The 14,641-nt window shown below is 43.9% G+C and overlaps 1 protein-coding gene across 10 annotated transcripts in view; it reads left to right on the top strand.

Annotated features, from left to right (window-relative positions):
- LOC133650151 (disabled homolog 1-like) overlaps window positions 1–14,641 on the top strand; it is a 112,859-nt gene that overhangs the window by 43,875 nt on the left and 54,343 nt on the right. For 2 of the 10 annotated variants that reach the window (XM_062047061.1, XM_062047064.1), the window contains 2 exons: window positions 3,968–4,021; window positions 4,099–4,840. In XM_062047061.1, coding sequence (XP_061903045.1) covers window positions 4,771–4,840 — 70 coding nt within the window. In that variant the 5' untranslated portion in view covers window positions 3,968–4,021; window positions 4,099–4,770. Of the gene's footprint in view, window positions 1–3,371; window positions 4,022–4,098; window positions 4,841–14,641 lie in introns of those variants that run through there. The other 8 variants (XM_062047059.1, XM_062047058.1, XM_062047063.1 and 5 more) reach the window with 7 other exon arrangements.

Raw genomic sequence — 14,641 nt, 5'->3', positions numbered from 1 at the left:
CCCAGAAACGCAGCCGGCTTCTCTGGGCCCGAGATCATCTAAGATGGACTCATGCAAAGTGGAAAAGTGTTCTGTGGTCTGACGAGTCCACATTTCAAATTGTTTTTGGAAATATCGACATTGTGTTATCCGGACCAAAGGGGAAGCGAACCATCCAGACTGTTATCGACACAAAGTGTATTCAACTGAATATGGCTTGAAAAGGATTTGCAAATCATTGTATTCCGTTTATATTTACATCCAACACAATTTCCCAACTCATATGGAAACGGGGTTTGTAAATCAAGCAAGCGAGAATTACCTGTGATTAATCATCCATCCATCCATCCATCCATTTTCTACCGCTTGTTCCTTTTGGGGTCGCGGGGGGTGCTGGAGCCTATCTCAGCTGCATTCGGGCGGAAGGCGGGGTACACCCTGGACAAGTCGCCACCTCATCACAGGGCCAACACAGATAGACAGACAACATTCACACACTAGGGGCCATTTAGTGTTGCCAATCAACCTATCCCCAGGTGCATGTCTTTGGAGGTGGGAGGGGCCTATCCCCAGATGCATGTCTTTGGAGGTGGGAGGGGCCTATCCCCAGGTGCATGTTTTTGGAGGTGGGAGGGGCCTATCCCCAGGTGCATGTTTTTGGAGGTGGGAGGGGCCTATCCCCAGGTGCATGTTTTTAGCGGTGGGAGGAAGCCGGAGTACCCGGAGGGAACCCACGCAGTCACGGGGAGAACATGCAAACTCCACACAGAAAGATCCCGAGCCTGGGATTGAACTCAGAACTACTCAAGACCTTCGTATTGTGAGGCACATGCACTAACCCCTGTGCCACCGTGCTGCCCATGATTAATCATGATTAATCCAAATTTAAAAATGTAAATAATAGGATTAAAATGTATTGTTTTCCATCACAAATAAAAGTATATTGCATGTATTTGTATAGTAAGGTTTTATGTTAGTATTTGATTAATAACTGCTATTTCATCAACTGTATCATGATATCATAGTGAGCAGACACTTTGATACGGTATGTCACCTTAAGGTGAGTTTACGGTGATTTCATACGGTATGTCACCTTAAGGTGTGTTTACGGTGATTTCATACGGTATGTCACTTTAAGGTGTGTTTACTGTGATTTCATACAGTATGTCACCTTAAGGTGTGTTTATGGTGATTTCATACGGTATGTCACCTCAAGGTGTGTTTACGGTGATTTCATACAGTATGTCACCTAAAGGGGTGTTTACAGTGATTTCATACGGTATGTCACCTTAAGGTGTGTTTAATATGATTTCATACGGTATGTCACTTTAAGGTGTGTTTACGGTGATTTCATACGGTATGTCACCTTAAGGTGTGTTTACTGTGATTTCATACAGTATGTCACTTTAAGGAGTGTTTACGGTGATTTCATACGGTATGTCACCTTTAGGTGTGTTTACTGTGATTTCATACAGTATGCCAATTTAAAGAGTGTTTACGGTGATTTCATATGGTATGTCACCTTAAGGTGTGTTTACGGTGATTTGATACGGTAATTCACCTTCAGGTGTGTTTACGGTGATTTCATACGGTATGTCACTTTAAGGTGTGTTTACTGTGATTTCTCACAGTATATCACCTTAAGGAGTGTTTACGGTGATTTCATATGGTATGTCACCTTAAGGTGTGTTTACTGTGATTTCATACAGTATGTCACTTTAAAGAGTGTTTACGGTGATTTCATACGGTATGTCACCTTTAGGTGTGTTTACTGTGATTTCATACAGTATGCCACTTTAAAGAGTGTTTACTGTGATTTCATATGGTATGTCACCTTAAGGTGTGTTTACGGTGATTTGATACGGTAATTCACCTTAAGGTGTGTTTACGGTGATTTCATACGGTATGTCACGTTAAAGGTGTGTTTACAGTGATTTCATATGGTATGTCACCGTAAGGTGTGTTTACGGTGATTTGATACGGTAATTCACCTTAAGGTGTGTTTACGGTGATTTCATACGGTATGTCACGTTAAAGGTGTGTTTACAGTGATTTCTCACAGTATGTCACCTTAAGGTGTGTTTATGGTGAATTCATACGGTATGTCACCTTCAGGTGTGTTTACGGTGATTTCATACAGTATGTCACGTTAAAGGTGTTTACAGTGATTGTATACGGTATGTCACCTTAAGGTGTGTTTACTGTGATTGCATACAGTATGTCACTGGTGTGTTTACGGTGATTTCATACGGTATGTCACCTTAAGGAGTGTTTACGGTGATTTCATACGGTATGTCACCTTAAGGTGTGTTTATGGTGATTTCATATGGTATGTCACCTCAAGGTGTGTTTACGGTGATTTCATACAGTATGTCACCTAAAGGGGTGTTTACAGTGATTTCATACGGTATGTCACCTTAAGGTGTGTTTAATATGATTTCATACGGTATGTCACTTTAAGGTGTGTTTACGGTGATTTCATACGGTATGTCACTTTAAGGTGTGTTTACTGTGATTTCTCACAGTATATCACCTTAAGGAGTGTTTACGGTGATTTCATACGGTATGTCACCTTAAGGTGTGTTTACTGTGATTTCAGACAGTATGCCACTTTAAAGAGTGTTTACGGTGATTTCATATGGTATGTCACCTTAAGGTGTGTTTACGGTGATTTGATACGGTAATTCACCTTAAGGTGTGTTTACGGTGATTTCATACGGTATGTCACGTTAAAGGTGTGTTTACAGTGATTTCTCACAGTATGTCACCTTAAGGTGTGTTTATGGTGATTTCATACGGTATGTCACCTTCAGGTGTGTTCACGGTGATTTCATACAGTATGTCACGTTAAAGGTGTTTACAGTGATTTTATACGGTATGTCACCTTAAGGTGTGTTTACTGTGATTGCATACGGTATGTCACTTTAAGGTGTGTTTACGGTGATTTCATACGGTATGTCACCTTAAGGAGTGTTTACGGTGATTTCATACGGTATGTCACCTTAAGGTGTGTTTATGGTGATTGCATACGGTATGTCACGTTAAAGGTGTGTTTACAGTGATTTCTCACAATATGTCACCTTAAGGTGTGTTTACGGTGATTTCATACGGTATGTCACCTTAAGGTGTGTTTACAGTGATTTCATAGGGTATGTCACTTTAAGGTGTGTTTACGGGGATTTCATACGGTTTGTCACCTTAAGGTGTGTTTACAGTGATTTCATAGGGTACGTCACATTAAGGTGTGTTTACCATGATTTCATACGGTATGTCACCTTAAGGTGTGTTTACGGTGATTTGTTATGGTCCGATGTGGTGGGCTTTGCCAAAACAAGACCACCATGATTACCAGGATTACACGCATTATGATGCTTCAGATTAAAAGTGTTATATAGTAGTGAAGGGATTCATATGGCTCCACCTGGGTGGATCTCTTGTGAGAGGGAGGGGGCGTTCCTCATTTTGCAATGCAGTCTGCTGAAAATGATGGAAAGTGCCACTCTACATAGCAACTTTGTGGTGGAGTTTGGAATTGCCACAAAACACTTTAGCACTTTACTGCCACCTGGTGGATACAGTGGACATTGCACGCCCCACATTCGTCACGTTTCATGTGTCAGGTAGACCGCACCGTATGAATCCCCTTCCTTTGTTTTGCAGAAAATGCTACTGTCACGTTTGATCAGTCCCACTGTGGACCAGAACCAAGTGGCGGAACAGATGAAGTGTTTCCAGTGTTTGATGTACCACGTAGGCCAGCAAGGGCCCGTTGCCATGCCAACACATGCCACGGTGCCAGCTTGGCCCGTCGCCATTGTTAGCATTAAAGCCCAACCTGGGGGGGGGCTCCAGTTTCTTGCCAGAATTCCCACCGCCGCCTGTCTTTGGCCCGCCCCTGCTCCCTCCTCCTCTGATCTAATGAAAATGTTCTTTTGAGGCAGAAAAGCAGCCGCCATGTCCTAAATGCACGTCTTCTCCTCCAAGCCAGAGTTTCATTAAGGATTGATGATCCACAAACGCTAAGAACATCTTTGTTGATTTGGTAAATGTTCAATGAGCGAACGGGGGCAGGGCTGTTTCATCTCCAACATTAACCTCGGTCTCTCCATCGCCCTGCAGGGTTGGAAGCCGGTGAGAGGCTGTGGGAGCACATCTGACGTTCTCTCTTCCACCGGAGAATACCCACCTACTGCGGAGAGTACCCACCTTTTGCGGACAACACCGACCTACTGCGGAGAATACCCACCTACTGTGGAGAATACCCACCTTCTGCGGAGAACACCGACCTACCGCGAAGAATACCCACCTACTGCGGAAAATACACACCTACTGTGGAAATTACCCACCTTCTGCGGAGAATACCCACCCTCTGCGGAGAATACCAACCTACTGTGGAGAATACCCACCTACTGTGGAGAATACCCACCTACTGCGGAGAACAATCTTTGATGCAATCGATGCTGCTGCCTCCCTGGAGGGAATTATTGCTGAGCCACAGGTGGACCATGTGACGCCTGACCTTCAAGGACTCCACAAGATCACATGTGAGGCTCCTCTCAGGAGGCTGAGCGGCTCATCAAGCTCTTCATGAGTAGTTTGCCAGCTCGCACACGCCATGGCCCAGTGAAGAGGGACCTCCATCCATGCTGGCTCTTCGTCCCTGGAGGAGTAGCATGACTTTGAAGTCCACTGGGAGGCGTGTGTGAGTGGGCCGCTTGACCTCGGATTAGATCCTCTGCGAACCGATGGTGGACTTGCTGTGAGCCTGGACTTGGGACTCAGCAGTGGAGGATGTCTGCAGAGGCTGAGCTCCAGCCGGGTGTCAAAACCAGCCAGCGGAGGGAGTCCAGGAGGATCAAAGGTAGGAAAGTCTTACACCAAAATGCGTTCATCGTTCTAAAAACATGCAAAGAAGCCCTGACCAGGTTTCAGACTCCGGGTTTCAGACTCCAGGGTTAAGACTCCAGGGTTAAGACTTTAGTTTAAGACCTGAATATACCTCACACACTCATGAACACATTTTAAAGGCCTACTGAAACCCACTACTACCGACCACGCAGTCTGATAGTTTATATATCAATGATGAAATCTTAACATTATAACACATGCCAATACGGCCGGGTTAACTTATAAAGTGACATTTTAAATTTGCCGCTAAACTTCCGGTTCGAAACGCCTCTGAGGATGACGTATGCGCGTGACGTAGACCGGCGAACACGGGTATGCCTTCCACATTGAAGCCGATACGAAAAAGCTCTGTTTTCATTTCATAATTCCACAGTATTCTGGACATCTGTGTTCGTGAATCTGTTGCAATCATGTTCATTGCATTATGGAGAAGGAAGCTGAGCAAGCAAAGAAGAAAGTTGTCGGTGCGAAATGGACGTATTTTTCGAACGTAGTCAGCCACAACAGTACACAGCCGGCGCTTCTTTGTTTACATTCCCGAAAGATGCAGTCAAGATGGAAGAACTCGGATAACAGAGACTCTAACCAGGAGGACTTTTGACTTCGATACACAGACGCCTGTAGAGAACTGGGACAACACAGACTCTTACCAGGATTACTTTGATTTGGATGACAAAGACGCAGACGTGCTACTGTGAGTATGCAGCTTTGGCTTCTAAACAAATTTTAAAAACTAAATCCTTTCAGCAAAAATATGGCAATATCGTGAAATGATCAAGTATGACACATAGAATAGATCTGCTATCCCCGTTTAAATAAAAAAAATTCATTTCAGTAGGCCTTTAAGGACCACTGATGGTTTTAATCCACATTTCAAGCACTTGGTCCTCATCACTAATCACAGGGCTTTAAACCAACGGGTGGACCATCGTTTGCCTTTTGCGACAGTTATGTTTCTGCTTTTCTGTTTTGCTTACTTTTATTACGTTAGCTTCATGCTAGGTTCTCTATAGTTTTAGTCTAGTGCAAACTTTTTACACCCAGTACCACATCAAAAAACACTTGTATACAAGTATATTTACAAATGTTTGTCCACTCTAACATTACACGCAGTTTGAACAGTAACACTGTGTTTGAATATTTGATTGATTCTTTGGCGTACCGCTGGATGGAGCCTGTACACATACCAATAGCCTGAGAACCACGGTATATGACGCTATGCTGACTGAGTTTCTTCTGCACTTGGAATAACGATTCTTACCTGCTCACTGCTTCTGCCGCTTCCTCTTGCATTCTGGAAAACACCACCAACCAGACGATAGAATTTTAAAGCCCTCTGATTAGTGATCAGGAGCAGGTGAGCAATCAGAGGCAGGTGAAAACAATCAGCCCTTCAACAACGAAGGGAGGATAGGAGCAGAACTGGAACCTCAAACCCAGGAAAACCCTAACAAATAGGAAACGAGACATGACTTGGGGGTGACAGGACATGACCTGGGGGTGACAGGTCATGACCTGGGGGTGACAGGTCATGACCTGGGGGTGACAGGTCATGACCTGGGGGTGACAGGTCATGACAATTTGACTCCAATCAGAACTTTAACAGATTTTGGAATCATACAGATATCTGGGAAACAAATACCGGTAGTTGAATAGCCAAGTTTTTGTGCAGACTAACAAAATTACCAAAATAAAATTAATTTTTTTTGTAGTTCCTGTTTAACCAAACAGAATAAAAATGTTCTTGTATTGCTCATTTTCAACAAGTATTCAGCTTTTGATCCATCCAACAACAGATCACCTTTCTATTTAGTAACAAAGCCAAAACAACAACAGGTAGCTAAACCTTTTCAGCCGCCCTGCCGACACGCACACACGCTGTCACTAGTCCTGTGGTGCACTCACAACACTTTTAACAGCCAGATCACTACGATGATTAAGAATCAAAAGTAAAACTACCTTGGCAGTTAGCCTTCTTTACGTCCAGCGGAAGGGCGGAGGAAGACGGTGTTGACAACGCTGTAGATACTTCCTGACCACTTCAAAGCACATGTCGCTTGTCCATTGCTTTCTTTGGACTCATATTGAAAAAGCACTAAAAGGGGTCATATTCAGATTTTTTGTTCTGCATTTAAAAGACTTCTTTGTGGTCCACATGATGGTGGAAGAGGGAACCATTCCTGGGTGGATCTCGAGTGAGAGGAAGAGAGGAGGTTTCTATATTTTGGAATGCAGTCTGCTGAAAATGGTGGAAAGCGCCGCTCTACACGGCAACTGACATGGTGGTCAACGTTGGAATTGCCACAAAACACATTTTAAGATATTCAAGGTGGATAGTGCAATGTGTCACGTTTCGTGTTTCAGGTAAAGGTTAGTTTTAGAGACCATCTTCCAGCCGCTTCCTGACCCGCCTATTCAGGATTATTTATGTGCCTCCACTTGGACTGTGCCCTCTCCCCGTCCAACATGTAGCACGTGGCACAGCACAGAGAGCAGATGTTCTTATTCTGCATGTGTTGGCTGACCTGAACACACTTGGTATGGTGTGGTGTGGTATGGTGTGTAAATAGAAGGCTGCATGAAAAAGGCACCGTCATAAAATAGTAGGAAGAGTTCCCAGGAAGTGATGAATGGAGTGTTTGGAAAGGGAATAGCAATCTTTCCTCCTCAAAAATGGAGGCAGGGAGGTTGGACAGCGAGTGAAGCTGACACTTCTTACCTTCCTCTCCCGGGCACACATGGAAGAGATGCCTTCTCACTTCACTGCGTCATGGAGTCTGCTGGCAGCGATCCAGATGTGGCAGAGTTATCCCGTGTGGCCTCGGGGTGATGGAGGTGTCAGGGACGTCCTGTCCTGTCACTTCCATGCACGCCATGAGTGACGTAACAGGACCACGCCCACAGTCCTGTGGGGGAGGGGAAAGGTGCAAAGAGTTTGATTGATGAGGAAGTGAGCAACAAGAGGAGTCGCTCTCATTCTTCACTTCAGCCTCGCTCTACTCCTTTTCATCATGCACTCCCCTCTCCATCATGCACTCCCCTCTCCATCATGCATTCCCCTCTTCATCATGTACTCCCCTCTTCATCATGCACTTCCCTCTTCATCATGTACTCCCCTCTCCATCATGCACTCCCCTCTTCATCATGTACTCCCCTCTCCATCATGCACTCCCCTCTCCATCATGTACTCCCCTCTCCAGCATGCACTCCACTCTCCATCATGTACTCCCCTTTCCATCATGCACTCCCCTCTTCATCATGCATTCCCCTCTCCATCATGCACTCACTTCTCCATCATGTACTCCCCTCTCCATCATGCACTCCCCTCTCCATCATGCACTCCCCTCTCCATCATGCACTCTTCATCATGCACTCTTCATCATGCACTCTTCATCATGCACTCCCCCCTCCATCATGCACTCCCCTCTCCATCATGTACTCCCCTCTCCATCATGTACTCCCCTCTTCATCATGCACTCTCCTCTCCATCATGCACTCCCCTCTCCATCATGCACTCCCCTCTCCATCATGTACTCCCCTCTCCGTCATGCACTCCCCTCTCCGTCATGCACTCCCCTCTTCATCATGTACTCCCCTCTTCATCATGCACTTCCCTCTCTATCATGCACTCCCCTCTCCATCATGTACTCCCCTCTCCATCATGCACTCCCCTCTTCATCATGTACTCCCCTCTTCATCATGTACTCCCCTCTTCATCATGCAGTCCCCTCTCCATCATGCACTCTTCATCATGCACTCCCCTCTCCATCATGCACTCCCCTCTTCATCATGCACTCCCCTCTCCATCATGTACTCCCCTCTCCATCATGTACTCTCCTCTCCATCATGTACTCCCCTTTCCATCATGCACTCACCTCTCCATCATGCACTCTTCATCATGTACTCCCTTCTTCATCATGTACTCCTCTCTCCATCATGCACTCCCCTCTCCATCATGCACTCCCCTCTCCATCATGCACTCCCCTCTCCATCATGTACTCCCCTCTCCATCATGCACTCCCCTCTCCATCATGTACTCCCCTCTCCATCATGTACTCCCCTCTTCATCATGCACTCCCCTCTCCATCATGCACTTTCCATCATGCACTCCCCTCTCCATCATGCACTCCCCTCTCCATCATGTACTGCCCTCTCCATTAGGCACTCCCCTCTTCATCATGCACTCCCCTCTCCATCATGCACTCTCCATCATGCACTCTCCTCTCCATCATGCACTCCCCTCTCCATCATGCACTCCCCTCTCCAACATGCACTCCCCTCTCCATCATGCACTCCCCTCTTCATAAAGTGGGCTGGCTCAAGGTGGAGGACAGAGTTAAACAACTTGCACTGAGCCTAGTCTATAAAATCCGCTACACCTCCCTGATACCGAAGTACATGTCAAACTACTTCCTTAACGTAAATGACCGCCATAACCACAACACCAGGGGGAGCTCCACTAACCACGTTAAACCCAGATTCCGAACTAACAAAGGTCTTAACTCATTCTCTTTCTATGCCACATCAATGTGGAATGCGCTCCCAACAGGTATAAAAGAAAGGGCATCTCTATCCTCCTTCAAAACCGCAATAAAAGTTCACCTCCAGGCAGCTACAACCCTAAACTAACACCCTCCCCGGATTGCTAATAATCAAATGTAAACAATCAAATGCAGATTCTTTTTCTTATGCCTTCTGATCTCTCTCTCTCTCTCTCTCTCTCTCTCTCTCTCTCTCTCTCTCTCTCTCTCTCTCTCTCTCTCTCTCTCTCTCTCTCTATGTCCACTACTTGATGTCCATATTCCCCCCCCCCCCCCCCTCCACACCCCTGATTGTAAATAATGTAAATAATTCAATGTGATTATCTTGTGTGATGACTGTATTATGATGATAGTATATATGATAGTATATATCTGTATCATGAATCAATTTAAGTGGACCCCGACTTAAACAAGTTGAAAAACTTATTCGGGTGTTACCATTTAGTGGTCAATTGTACGGAATATGTACTTCACTGTGCAACCTACTAATAAAAGTCTCAATCAATCAATCAATCAATCAATCAATCAATCAATCATGTACTCCCCTCTTCATCATGCACTTCCCTCTCCATCATGCACTCCCCTCTCCATCATGTACTCCCCTCTTCATCATGTACTCCCCTCTCCATCAGGCACTCCCCTCTCCATCATGTACTCCCCTCTCCATCATGTACTCCCCTCTCCATCATGCACTCCACTCTCCATCATGTACTCCCCTCTCCATCATGTACTCCCCTCTTCATCATGCACTCCCCTCTCCATCATGCACTCTCCATCATGCACTCCCCTCTCCATCATGCACTCTCCAACATGCACTCCCCTCTCCATCATGCACTCCCCTCTCCATCATGTACTCCCCTCTCCATCATGTACTCCCCTCTCCATCATGCACTCCCCTCTTCATCATGTACCCCCCTCTTCATCATGCACTTCCCTCTCCATCATGCACTCCCCTCTCCATCATGCACTCCCCTCTCCATCTTGCACTCCCCTCTCAATCATGCACTCCCCTCTTCATCATGTACTCCCCTCTCCATCATGCACTCCCCTCTCCATCATGCACTCCCCTCTCCATCATGCACTCCCCTCTTCATCATTCACTTCCCTCTCCATCATGTACTCCCCTCTCCATCATGTACTCCCCTCTCCATCATGTACTCCCCTCTCCATCATGCACTCCCCTCTCCATCAGGCACTCCCCTCTCCGTCAGGCACTCCCCTCTCTATCATGTACTCCCCTCTCCATCATGCACTCCCCTCTCCATCATGCGCTCCCCTCTCCATCATGCACTTCCCTCTCCATCATGTACTTCCCTCTTCATCATGCACTCCCCTCTCCATCATGCACTCCCCTCTCCATCATGTACTCCCCTCTTCATCATGCACTTCCCTCTCCATCATGTACTCCCTTCTTCATCATGCACTTTCCTCTCCATCATGTACTCCCCTCTCCATCATGCGCTCCCCTCTCCATCATGCACTTCCCTCTCCATCATGCACTTCCCTCTCCATCATGTACTTCCCTCTTCATCATGCACTCCCCTCTCCATCATGCACTCCCCTCTCCATCATGTACTCCCCTCTTCATCATGCACTTCCCTCTCCATCATGTACTCCCTTCTTCATCATGCACTTTCCTCTCCATCATGCACTCCCCTCTCCATCACTAATGGACGGTGGTTCTTACAGAATACTGTAAATGGAAACACAGTACCACAGTTACTTATAGTAAAAAAGTACAAACGAAAACATTTGACTAGGTAATTAATGACAACAGCAGGTGGGGACACCAATCACTAAACTCAGTAAACCAGAAAGTAAAAACAGGAATAAAAAAAAAAAAATCCAAACCAAAGACATGATTTTTTTACGTTGAAAAAACAGAATTTTCAGAGAGTTTAATAAAGTACATCAAGTAAGAAAGGATAAAATACTATTAAGTAAGAAAGTACATCAAGGATAAAGTACTATTAAGGAAAAAAGTACATCAAGTTCAAGTTAAAGTTAAAGTACCAACGATTGTCACACACACACTAGGTGTGGCGAAATTATTTTCTGCATCTGACCCATCCCCTTGTTCACCCCCTGGGAGGTGAGGGGAGCAGTGAGCAGCAGCAGTGGCCACGCCCGGGAATCATTTTTGGTGATTTAACCCCCAATCCCAACCCTTGGTGCTGAGTGCCAAGCAGGGAGGTAATGGCTCCCATTTTTATAGTCTTTGGTATGACTCGGCCGGGGTTTGAACTCACAACCTACCCATCTCACTCGAACCACATCAAGTAAACAAGGATAAAGTACTATTAAGTCAGAAAGTACATCAAGGATAAAGTACTATTAAGTAAGAAAGTACATCAAGGATAAAGTACTATTAAGTCAGAAAGTACATCAAGGATAAAGTACTATTAAGTCAGAAAGTACATCAAGGATAAAGTACTATTAGGTCAAGAAATACATCAAGGATAAAGTACTATTAAGTAAGAAAGTACATCAAGGATAAAGTACTATTAAGTCAGAAAGTACATCAAGGATAAAGTACTATTAAGTCAAAAAATACATCAAGGATAAAGTACTATTAAGTAAGAAAGTACATCAAGGATAAAGTACTATTAAGTCAGAAAGTACATCAAGGATAAAGTAATATTAAGTCAGAAAGTACATCAAGCATAAAGTACTATTAAGTAAGAAAGTACATCAAGGACAAAGTACTATTAAGTCAGAAAGTACATCAAGGATAAAGTAATATTAAGTCAGAAAGTACATCAAGGATAAAGTACTATTAAGTCAGAAAGTACTTCAAGGATAAAGTACTATTAAGTAAGAAAGTACATCAAGGATAAAGTACTATTAAGTCAGAAAGTACTTCAAGGATAAAGTACTATTAAGTCAGAAAGTACATCAAGTATAAAGTACTATTAAGTAAGAAAGTACATCAAGGATAAAGTACTATTAAGTCAGAAAGTACATCAAGGATAAAGTAATATTAAGTCAGAAAGTACATCAAGGATAAAGTACTATTAAGTCAGAAAGTACATCAAGGATAAAGTACTATTAAGTCAGAGAGTACATCAATGATAAAGTACTATTAAGTCAGAAAGTACATCAAGGATAAAGTACTATTAAGTCAGAAAGTACATCAAGGATAAAGTACTATTAAGTCAGAAAGTACATCAATGATAAAGTACTATGAAGTCAGAAAGTACATCAAGGATAAAGTACTATTAAGTCAAAAAATACATCAAGGATAAAGTACTAAGTAAGAAAGTACATCAAGGATAAAGTACTATTAAGTCAGAAAGTACATCAAGGATAAAGTACTATTAGTCAAAAAATACATCAAGGATAAAGTACTATTAAGTAAGAAAGTACATCAAGGATAAAGTACTATTAAGTCAGAAAGTACATCAAGAATAAAGTACTATTAAGTCACAAAGTACATCAAGGATAAAGTACTATTAAGTAAGAAAGTACATTAAGGATAAAGTACTATTAAGTCACAAAGTACATCAAGGATAAAGTACTATTAAGTCACAAAGTACATCAAGGATAAAGTACTATTAAGTCAGAAAGTACATCAAGGATAAAGTACTATTAAGTAAGAAAGTACATTAAGGATAAATTACTATTAAGTCAGAAAGTACATCAAGGATAAAGTACTATTAAGTAAGAAAGTACATTAAGGATAAAGTACTATTAAGTCACAAAGTACCTCAAGGATACAGTACTATTAAGTCAGAAAGTACATCAAGGATAAAGTACTATTAAGTCAGAAAGTACATCAAGGATAAAGTACTATTAAGTCAGAAAGTACATCAAGGATAAAGTACTATTACGTCAGAAAGTACATCAAGGATAAAGTACTATTAAGTCACAAAGTACATCAAGGATAAAGTACTATTGACTCTTATATTTCCAAGTTCTCGGGGCCACATAAATGAAGGTGGTGGATCAGACCTGGACTTGGCTGCCTGAGGTCTAGAGGACCTAAGACCTGGTCTAGACCTGGTCTAGAAGACAACATGAAGAAGAGACTCAATTAGAAGTAGCTGGAGGGGACGTTGTCATGGCGACAAGCTCAGAGGGGGTCAAAGGTTAATCCATGCCCTGACAGAAAGTTAGCAGTAGCCAAGTCCTGGAGGGACCATCTGCTGCCATCTGGACCCTGTCCTCGGTCTCCTCAAACCACTTCTCTCTCTTCACCACTTCATCCCCACCCACAACCCAGACCACGTCTGAGTCCAGACCCAGAACCCAGACCACGTGACACCACGTCTGAGTCCAGACCAAGAACTCAGACCACATGACACCACGTCTGAGTCCAGACCCAGAAACCCAGACCCTGTGACACCATGTCTGAGTCCAGACCAAGAACCCAGACCCCATGACACCATGTCTGAGTCCAGACCCAGAAACCCAGACCAAATGACACCACGTCTGAGTCCAGGTCTTGGCGCTTATTGGGGTTTTGGCGCTTAATGGGGTCTTGGCGCTTATTGGGGTCTTGACGCTTATTGGGGTTTTGGTGCTTATTGGGGTTTTGGTGCTTATTGGGGTCTTGGCCCTTATTGTGGTCTTGACACTTTTTGGGGTCTTGGCACTTATTGGGGTCTTGGTGCTTAATGGAGTCTTGGCGCTTATTGGGATCTTGACGCTTATTGGGGTCTTGGCGCTTATTGGGGTCTTGGCGCTTATTGGGGTCTTGGTGCTTATTGGGGTTTTGGCACTTATTGGGGTCTTGGTACCAAATGGGGTTTAGGTGCTTATTGGGGTCTTGGCACTTATTGGGGTCTTGGCACTTATTAGGGTCTTGGCACTTATTGGGGTCTTGGTGCTTATTGGGGTCTTGGTGCTTATTGGGGTCTTGGCACTTATTGGGGTCTCGGCACTTATTGGGGTCTTGGCGCATATTGGGGTCTTGGCACTTATTCGGGTCTTGGTGCTTATTGGGGTCTTGGCGCTTAATGGGGCCTTGGCGCATATTGGGATCTTGACGCTTATTGGGGTCTTGGTGCTTATTAGAGTCTTGGCGCTTATTATATACTTACATCATGTATATATTACATGTTATGAATGTTACTACATGACATATATACTTACATCATGTATATATTACATGTTATTATGAATGTTACTACATGACATATATACTTACATCATGTATATATTACATGTTATTATGAATGTTACTACATGACATATATACTTACATCGTGTAT

Source organism: Entelurus aequoreus, linkage group LG05, assembly GCF_033978785.1.
Source record: "Entelurus aequoreus isolate RoL-2023_Sb linkage group LG05, RoL_Eaeq_v1.1, whole genome shotgun sequence".
Taxonomy (NCBI): Eukaryota; Metazoa; Chordata; class Actinopteri; order Syngnathiformes; family Syngnathidae; genus Entelurus; species Entelurus aequoreus.
This window is presented reverse-complemented; position numbering and strand designations above follow the sequence as displayed.